The 9,023-nt window shown below is 35.3% G+C and overlaps 3 protein-coding genes across 3 annotated transcripts in view; 1 reads left to right on the top strand and 2 right to left on the bottom strand.

Moving 5' to 3' along the window:
- Positions 1-9,023, top strand: part of LOC108971508 — a 15,738-nt gene that overhangs the window by 1,969 nt on the left and 4,746 nt on the right. Inside the window, exons 3-5 of the mRNA XM_018937623.1 lie at positions 1-735; positions 7,587-7,849; positions 7,930-8,819. Coding sequence (XP_018793168.1) covers positions 1-735; positions 7,587-7,849; positions 7,930-8,819 — 1,888 coding nt within the window. The remainder of the gene's footprint in view (positions 736-7,586; positions 7,850-7,929; positions 8,820-9,023) is intronic.
- On the bottom strand, positions 1,428-2,698 carry LOC108971530 (probable chitinase 3). Its single transcript, XM_018937659.1, has 2 exons — positions 2,550-2,698; positions 1,428-2,476 (listed from the first exon to the last, which is right to left on the bottom strand). Exons 1-2 carry the CDS (start codon positions 2,619-2,621, stop codon positions 1,694-1,696), a joined length of 855 nt encoding a protein of 284 aa, XP_018793204.1. The 5' UTR covers positions 2,622-2,698; the 3' UTR covers positions 1,428-1,693.
- Positions 4,232-5,313, bottom strand: LOC108971532 (probable chitinase 3). Its single transcript, XM_018937661.1, has 2 exons — positions 5,161-5,313; positions 4,232-5,024 (listed from the first exon to the last, which is right to left on the bottom strand). Exons 1-2 carry the CDS (start codon positions 5,218-5,220, stop codon positions 4,335-4,337), a joined length of 750 nt encoding a protein of 249 aa, XP_018793206.1. The 5' UTR covers positions 5,221-5,313; the 3' UTR covers positions 4,232-4,334.

Raw genomic sequence — 9,023 nt, forward strand, 5'->3', positions numbered from 1 at the left:
CTCCAACTGAAACGTTAACACCAACACCAATAGCTTGGGATACAGCAAGTCCAACTCTATCGACTCCGGAACCAACTTCAAATCCTAATTCATCAACATCTCCAACTGAAACGTTAACACCTACACCAATAGCTTGGGGTACAACTAGTCCAACTCCAACACCATCGCAAACTCCATCGACTCCGGAACCAACCTCAAATCCTAATTCACCACTGACCCCTGCTCAAACGATAACACCAACACCAATAGATTGGGATACAACAACACAAGCTCAGACAACGATAGCCACAACTGACGGTACCTTCACAATACCTGGACCCACACAAGACACTCCTGATTGTGATCCATTGTGTTGTAATGTAAAAGATGGTTCCAACAGTATTTTGGAGGGAAATTGTCAAAAATTCGTGGTTTGTGTTGGTGGAAAGGAAAATGTTTTTACTTGCTCCAATAATTTGCTGTTTAATTCCGTAACTGGCGAATGCGATTATCCAGGAAATGTAAATTGTCCCTGGCCTCAAGATCCACCAAGTGGTCCGTCGGCGGGACCATCTGGAACTCATTGTGCAACTGGAGGTCGGTGCGTTGGCCAGCAGGACGGCACCTCTTTTGCTATCAAAACTGATGCTTGCAGCACAGACTATATTGTGTGCCAGTGTGAGTGTGAAGTGCAGCGTAGTTGCCCATCACTATTAATGTTCAACTATAATTTGGGGGTCTGTGATTGGCCAACGAGTTTCGGATGCTAACATATTTAAATTCTTTTACTACCATACCGAAGGATGTTAACTGAATATTATTGTCTTACGTTATATTATGTCTAAAAGGCAATGCCCTTTGATACCTTATATAAACATAGCATATTTAAATTAAAATTTTCCTCTCAAACTTTTCCAAGATCTTTAGATACCGCATTTTTAGTCTAAATAAAAATGTACATATTTATATGACTTCTTACCCATTAGGAGAGCGTTAATATGGAAGATGGTTATATGAACTAATTTGATCTGAATATTAAACTTTTTGAACTGTTCAAAGCCGATTGGGTATCTTCAGCTATATTTATCACTTAACAAGGAAATCGGTTTTTCTAACTAAAATTATAAGTATGTATGCATGTATATACTTAAATATATCTATCAATTTGAAATTAAAGGAAACTGTATTTGTTACAAAATGCTGGGTCCTTCATTATTACATGATACAACTGTGTACTTACTGTGTACTTACTTAAAGCTGCTAACGGGCATGTAGAACAAATCAGTAATATGTGGGTTATGCAAGGAGAATTATGAGGCTTTAAAGAGAAATTAGCTTTAGAGTTTTAACTCGATTGAGTCAGCGTAAAAATAACAACAAAAAATATTAACGAAAACAATCAAATAGTGGTCAGGTGTTTTATTTACTGTACCAAATAATACCAATTGTTCCCAATATTACTGAAGCTTTTCGAATATATTACGTAATGTTCAAGTATAAACTATTTTAAGTAATGCTACGTAATACGTAGTGTCTCTGGTAGGTAGAATCTGGGAAAATGCTCCTCGGTCGCGTTATTCTAGCAGCTTATGATTACATTAATTTAAATTTTTCATAAAATGTTCATTTTCATAATACATGGCTATTTCGATAACATAATGATAATGGCAAATAGTAGTTTAAACGCTCCGACCTAGATAACACAATATATTCTTCACCAATCGTGTGATTGGCATTTCGCAATGGAGGGCCATTCGCAACGCCCATTTCTTACACTGAAATGATGTCCCTCCGGACATATCAACACCAAAGCTTGGTGATTCATACAGAAAATAAAGCGGTTACAGTCATATTGGAAAGGGAACAAAGTACCGTTTGGGCTCATTATGCATATGGTGTCAATTTTCGTACTATCGGTATTGCCTAGATTATCTAAATTAGCTATGTCGTATTTTTTTGAATTAGTTGCTACTGTATTAATTAGTTCGATTTCCTTCTTAGTTGATTTTTTCGATTGTATACTGCATTTGGCCATTGTGGGGTCTTGACATAATTCTCTTGTTGCGTTAAAATGAAGCATTGGGGGACAGGTACGACGATAGGGCCTGCCCAATATACACACGTAGTATTGTGAGCAAGAATCTGGTTTTGGTAACAGCGTACCGGTCGGCAAGTTTTTGCAAATCGAACCGATACTCAGATCCGCAACAACTTCGGCAGGTGTTTTCGGTTTAGGTAAAGATGAACGAGTACCTTGTTTCTTTTCATTCGTTGTGGATGTAATATTTTTGATTTGTGACAAATCAACTTGACAATTAGCTTTTAACGGATGATCACATAGTCCGGTTTGTGTATTGAAATGATAAAAGCTGCCACACGAGCTGGCTATAGCATTCCCATCGACGCAAATAAAGAAACCTGTACAGGAACCCGGCATGRGTATAGTGACACCATTGCGATTGCTGCAGATATACGGGAAGCCCGCATCAGTTCGTTGCTGCAAAAAATATATATACATACATACATATATTATATATTTGCACACATGCAGGCAGCAACTCATAACTTACATCAAGTTTCCGAGACAAAACGGAGTTTTGCAAAAATGCAAAACTTAACAAAACACCTAATAAATACCACATGTTTTCTCCCAAATAAATGTTGATTATCGAAATTCCTGAAGAGTCAAATTTTTATATAACGCGACTTTTAATATTCAAATACGAATCATCAATTGAGCTGTGTAAAATACTTTCCAATCTTTATAAACATTCTTAGTTTCTTATCATAATGCTAAAGTTGGAAATATTTGCATACACTATACTCATATCAAAACATTAAATGACACACTGCTACATCGTTCCTTTCTGAAATCTTGATATAAATTTGCGTTATAACGTCTTACATATTCGTTCAAATATAAATGCATAACATATGCATGTATATGTTTCCTTATAAGTCATATGTATCCGTAAATACGTACATATTGTATGTATGTATTTTTTTACTTATAAAATTTAGCAAAGAATGTGTTGGGAATATAGCAACAAATTATAATACTCATCATAGGGGAACTTACATATTTATAAGCTACGTCGTAACCATAAATCGTATGAGGTTGAGGGGGTGTTTAACATCTGGTCGTTTGATAGTTCGTATCCAACTTGTGGTGTCTAGAATAATAAAAACAAACCAAGTCAAAGTTCTGACTACAGTTCCATGTATATTCGGTTGGAAGTGAAGTAGCTGATTCGTTGCCATATTCACATCTAGGTCCTTGTTTTGAAGGATAAAATCAAAATGTATATTTAAGGAAAAAAAAAAACTCGCCCAAAAAATATCATAGAAAAAATATTTTCAAATAACTGTATGTAAGAGAATTTATGTATGTAAGAGTATAAGTGTATATGCTGAGTAATTTAAAGCAATCAAGCATTGTTTACAAATAATCTGATAGTAGCGATAAATTTACAACCAAAACAACATATTTGCGAATGATTACTTTTCCATATATTGCTGATATTGGGATGTTGTGTACGTGCTTTTAATAGGGGACGAAAACGCAAAATATCAATATACCCGGAACGTCGTACTAATATTTCGAGGTTTACTTGTTCTACGTATTGCCAGATGATTTTATTGAATTCACATCGGCATTCTATGGAATGCAGACGTAGATGATGTTCGAACTTGTCTACATTCTGTATAAGGACTTTATTATGCACAAGAGAGTCTTTCTGCAGTGTTAGGCTATTATCTACTATTTCTAAAAACACTTTAAATCAATTCTTCTTAAGCATTTAATTACATTTTTTCTATCGATTTCGTTCTTTCATCTAATTCAAAGGTGGAGGATATAGTCCTGTTCTTGGGCAACACAATACTAATTGAATCGCATATTTTGAAATGTGATGATTCACTTTTTCCTATCTGTGAGTGTTTCAGAGTGGTTAAAAAAGGGAGTAGGAAATTAGGAATAGCATATGAGGATCATGAATCCAGATATTGCTTCATTCTACTTACGTTTTATTTATGACGCCAACTAACATCGGATACCCGTATCACACTTTACACGCACACTGAACATTTTTAATTATATCGATACAGATACATAAAGGCTGAATGCGGATAACCTTCTATAAGGTAAAATTTTCCATGATTAGTCGTATAAATTTCCCAATATTACGTTGTGCATGTCGGAAACAATTAGACAAAAGTGTTATTACCAAAAATATCGATGACTCAGCTCATGTTACGTATACATAGATAAAGATGAAGAAGAATATTTATTAAAATATGCATTTATACACAAGAAAGAAAAGAATGCAGGGCCTCAAACATATTTAGGAATAATCTTATTTGCAGTAACGATCACAAGCCATTACTTCTGAGTTCCAGAAAAGACCGTTCCCACAGGTTTGGACCGTTGCAAAGCCATCGCATTGTATAAATTTATGACAGTCAAAAGGATGTCTCACGTAATCAACTCCGGGGGTATTGCATAAATGTAAGAAATTGGTTTTATCAGTGTCATATTCCGGATTATATGAAGGTGGCCCTCGATCCTCTTGTGCTGCTGTTGGAGGAGTTGCAGCGGTCGCTATGAAATTATCAATATATGGTGGAAGTGTCCATATCTGTGGCGAATTTTTGCAGTCCCCATTTTGTGGTAAATCGCATCGCTCTAGCAAAGAATTCCAATACATGTACGAAGGACAACGCATTGAGATGCACTTATAGAACTTGTTGCAGTCTGCAGAGTCTGATGTGAAAAAGGATTTTTCCAATGTGGGATATGCGCTGCTTTCGGTTGGATTCGTTGGATATATCGATTCGGGAATGCTAGTGGAACATTTTGTAACTGAGGGAAAATCACAGCGATATGTCAGAATATTCCATTGAAGTCCATTCCCACAAACCATTGCGTAAGCATATCTATTTTTGCAAGTGTAGTACTTTCTGCAGTTGGTAGGGTGGGGCAATTGTACAGGATGCATTGGATCGTCAATCAATGGGCAATCGGGATGTTTTATCGGTTGTTCAATCTGAAATCCGATACAAAGTTATTATACAAATTTTGAACTAAATCTTATTAACTATATATGTATTAAAAAATAAGGAGTGTAATCAAGTACTTGACATCAACATAGTTTTTTTTAGTTCTTTCGATCACATACTTACCATGTCATTAAGAGCAACAGTTAATCCGATCCATAACCCAAAAAACGTCAGCAGCTGCATGTTTTACTGAAACACTGTACAAAATAATATTTTCTTGATTTACCAATTGCCTTAAAGTTCTTGGGTGTCGTCGCAAGTGATACTAATGATTATCTTATAATCCTCTGCATTTATATAAATGTGGCTGGCATATTAAATCGAAGGTTTCGATAATATTTCTTGTGGTATGTAAACACATACTTCAGTTTTGTTTAACCAATATAGGGAATGCATTGTGGAATATTTGTAACTGATAAACGATGAGAATAACATTGATGTATATAAATAACGTTGTTGCCTTTCACCCGTATATATCTATATATTGTATTCTAAGAAAACAGAAATCGTATATTTGTCATAGCTGTTAAAGACGAATCCGAGATTTGAAATAGGAACTTCAGAGCTTATTATTGCTCCATAATCATCAGAATAGAAATTAAAAGAATAAAGACAGAGGCTTATGTGCGTGTAATCAGAAGCAAATATTGAGTTCTTTGCTTTCAATGTTTCTCTCTAATAACTGGTGACTGTTGCTGGGAGAAGCCTATAAAGATAAGAGTTTCCCCACATTTAGCTTCGCCTTGCCGCGTTTCGTTTCGATGTGAACGTACTCACACAAGCGCATCGAGCTTTTCTATCAAACAAAATGTCTGACGCAAAGCGAAACAAAATTTCTATGTGTATCAGTCATAAGAATCGATACCGACGTCAAATATGTAGTCTGATACCGGCTCACATCGGTGGGACTCCAAATATTATATATGCAAATAAATTCCAAAACAAACGGCCACAAAAGATGTAGTTGTTATTTGAAAAAAACCGATTCAAAATTATTTTTTGCCAGTATTAAATGAACACTGTTATAATACCTTTCTGAAAAATTTCTCTCGGGTATAAAATCGGATCCAATTTTTTTTTCTTTACCCATCGCCTAAAATTATGCATAATAATATCTTTCGATATAAAATTCAACTGAAAGCAAGTTATTTCGTTCACTAATTTTATCTAGAATCTAAAAAAAAAATGTATCTTCTCAAACCTGACTTTTAACATTCTGCTTCTCAAATACCTGAGAACTTTCAGATTTTATGGAAAATCATGTTTTCAATCGACGTATCAAATGCATTGTGTACGCGTCACTATAATTTGGTGCATCGTGGTGTCAAATTTCGAATTAATATTATATATTATGTATTAATATAATAGAGTAATTTTTAACCTTATAACATATTTGTAATATGTATAGCAAAGAAGAAGCAAATATTTCGTCCATTGATTTTGTGTTATATGTAGATATTAAATTGAAACCTACTAAAGTAATGCAAGCAAAGTTTTTGACCAAACCCTGTTATAGTAATAGAGGTTACTTTCAATTGAGTAGTCAACAACACATAGGTTTTGGATATACTATATTGTACATAATTGTGTATAGTGTTTTTGCCAAATATTTTAAAGAAATGTGTTAGTAAAAGGGTATTATTAGTTTGAATATGTTCGGTCATATTTGAAAATATTTTTTTACTCATCAATTGTTATTGAAACATTATTATCTTATACAAAAATTAAAAATAAAATTACAAATGTACATGTATTTTAATGTCCCCCCTCTTAGACCACTTTTATAACCTTTCGGTTAGAAATCATAACATAATATGGTACAATACTTCCCTTATGGAAAGATCAGAGGTGAAATTCGTCGCTTTACCTTTACGTCTAATTGCGGATTCATCCCGGATTTTCAGCATGTGCTGCAGGATCACCTTTGATTATCACACATCTCTCTTTTTGTCTTGCAGTCAATAGTTGCATCTAGTTGAAGGTGTCAATGTCAATAGCAAACGTGAATGAGAATAATTCATTCATAATCACATCATGATAACGCTATCGATGCAATCAATGGCAATGAAGTAAAAACATCAATAACTTATAAAGGTGTGGCCTATTACGTTGGTATTCTACATGATGCACTCTCTGTTCATTTCTCTGAAAAATGCGAAAAAACTTAAAAATCAATTAAGAAACATTTGTATGAACATGATCTAGAATTAGATAAAATTTTAAACAAGTAAAATTACTGTAGTAACAAGTTGTAAATAAATTGTATTGAAGTGTCAATTCATAAACGAAATTTAGGTATAAAATGATCTAAAATTTAATAAAACGACGATAGAGTCTTATTTAAGCAAGTGATTCGGTATTGTTACAAGTACTTTTAAAAACTAGTGAGAGGACATTTAAAAATTGTAACTAAAAAACTTCACMAACTACACTTAGAATGAACGGTAAGTCAAACTACTGTTCCTTAATTTAACTATAATTTGTTAATATGAATGTTCACATGTATTCATACAATGCTAATAACAAATAAACTAATTTGAATCTCGTAGTTACTCTCACCGCTGTGGTTTTATTGACCACAGCTGCACTTTGTTATGCAGCTGATGCAGAGTGTAAGTACCGTAAGTCTCGTAAGTTGGCACTTCACTGGCCGGATCCTACCGATTGCACTCGCTACTATCGTTGTACGAATAGGAGTGTAAAGAGAGAAGTAGTTTGCGCCGTAGGCAAGGTATATAATTCGAAGACAGGAAAATGCTCAAATTACATCGAGGGTCTTTGCAAATTGACACTAGCCATGTCTTTAGATGCGGTAAGTTTTTCAAAATTTCCTCTTTTAAATAAAAGTGGAATCCCACTGACCTTAACCTGCGCGTTTAAATACATTTTTAGAATATTAACGTATGTGCTAATGAAACCTCTGGTGTTTATCTTGATCAACCTGGATACTGTCGTAATTTCTATATTTGCAACCAAAATGAAGCTTATCCACAAGTTTGCGATGTTGGAAGTCGCTTCAATTCTCCGACTAGAACATGCATACCAGACACTAACTCTGAATGTTGGCAAAATAAGTGTATTGGTGAAAATAATGGCACCTATTTGCCCAATGAATCTTCTTGTTCTTCATTTTATGTATGTGCTGCGGGCGAGACAATTGAACAAGAGTGCGGTAGTGGCAGCTATTTTAATCGTTCCAAAAGGATTTGTCTGCCTGATCCAGATGGACAGTTTTGCTGGGAGAACTTATGCGTAGGCAAAAAAGATGGAGAGTTTGTGCAAGATGTAAAAGATTGCTACAGTTATTACATCTGTGYTTCCGCAAAGCCAATCCAGCAATATTGTCCAGAAGGCAGTTATTTCAGTTCGATTGAAAACAGTTGTTTACCAGGCGAGTGTTCACCAGTTACAACCGAGTGTTCCACTACCGAGACAACAGAATCAACGACTGAATGCATTAGCGAAAGCACTGAATCCACGCCATCAACAGAGTGTACTGAAGTTGCAACACCTACTACTGAGACAACAGAATCAACCACTGAATCCACGCCATCAATAGATTGTACTGAAGTTACGACACCCGCTACGGAAGCAACTTGCGATTGCCCTGGTGGTTATAAGGAAGGTGAATTGATACCGTTCCCTAACTACCCCGAGAATTGTGACAAATATTATGAATGTTCGAACGGAAAACTTGAGCAGAAGGAATGCGGCGAAGGAAATGACTTCAATAGCACCTTAGGTGTTTGTGAACCCGATGTTGACCATATCTGTTGGCCAGTTGCCACTACTGAATGTTCCGAAGTTACGACACCCGCTACGGAAGCAACTTGCGATTGCCCTGGTGGTTATAAGGAAGGTGAATTGATACCGTTCCCAAACTACCCCGATAATTGTGACAAATATTATGAATGTTCGAACGGAAAACTGGTGGAGAAGGAATGCGGCGAGGGAAATGGCTTCAATAGCACCTTAGGTGTTTGTGA

Source organism: Bactrocera latifrons, unplaced genomic scaffold, assembly GCF_001853355.1.
Source record: "Bactrocera latifrons isolate USDA-ARS-PBARC rearing strain unplaced genomic scaffold, ASM185335v1 scaffold_347, whole genome shotgun sequence".
NCBI classification, from domain to species: Eukaryota; Metazoa; Arthropoda; class Insecta; order Diptera; family Tephritidae; genus Bactrocera; species Bactrocera latifrons.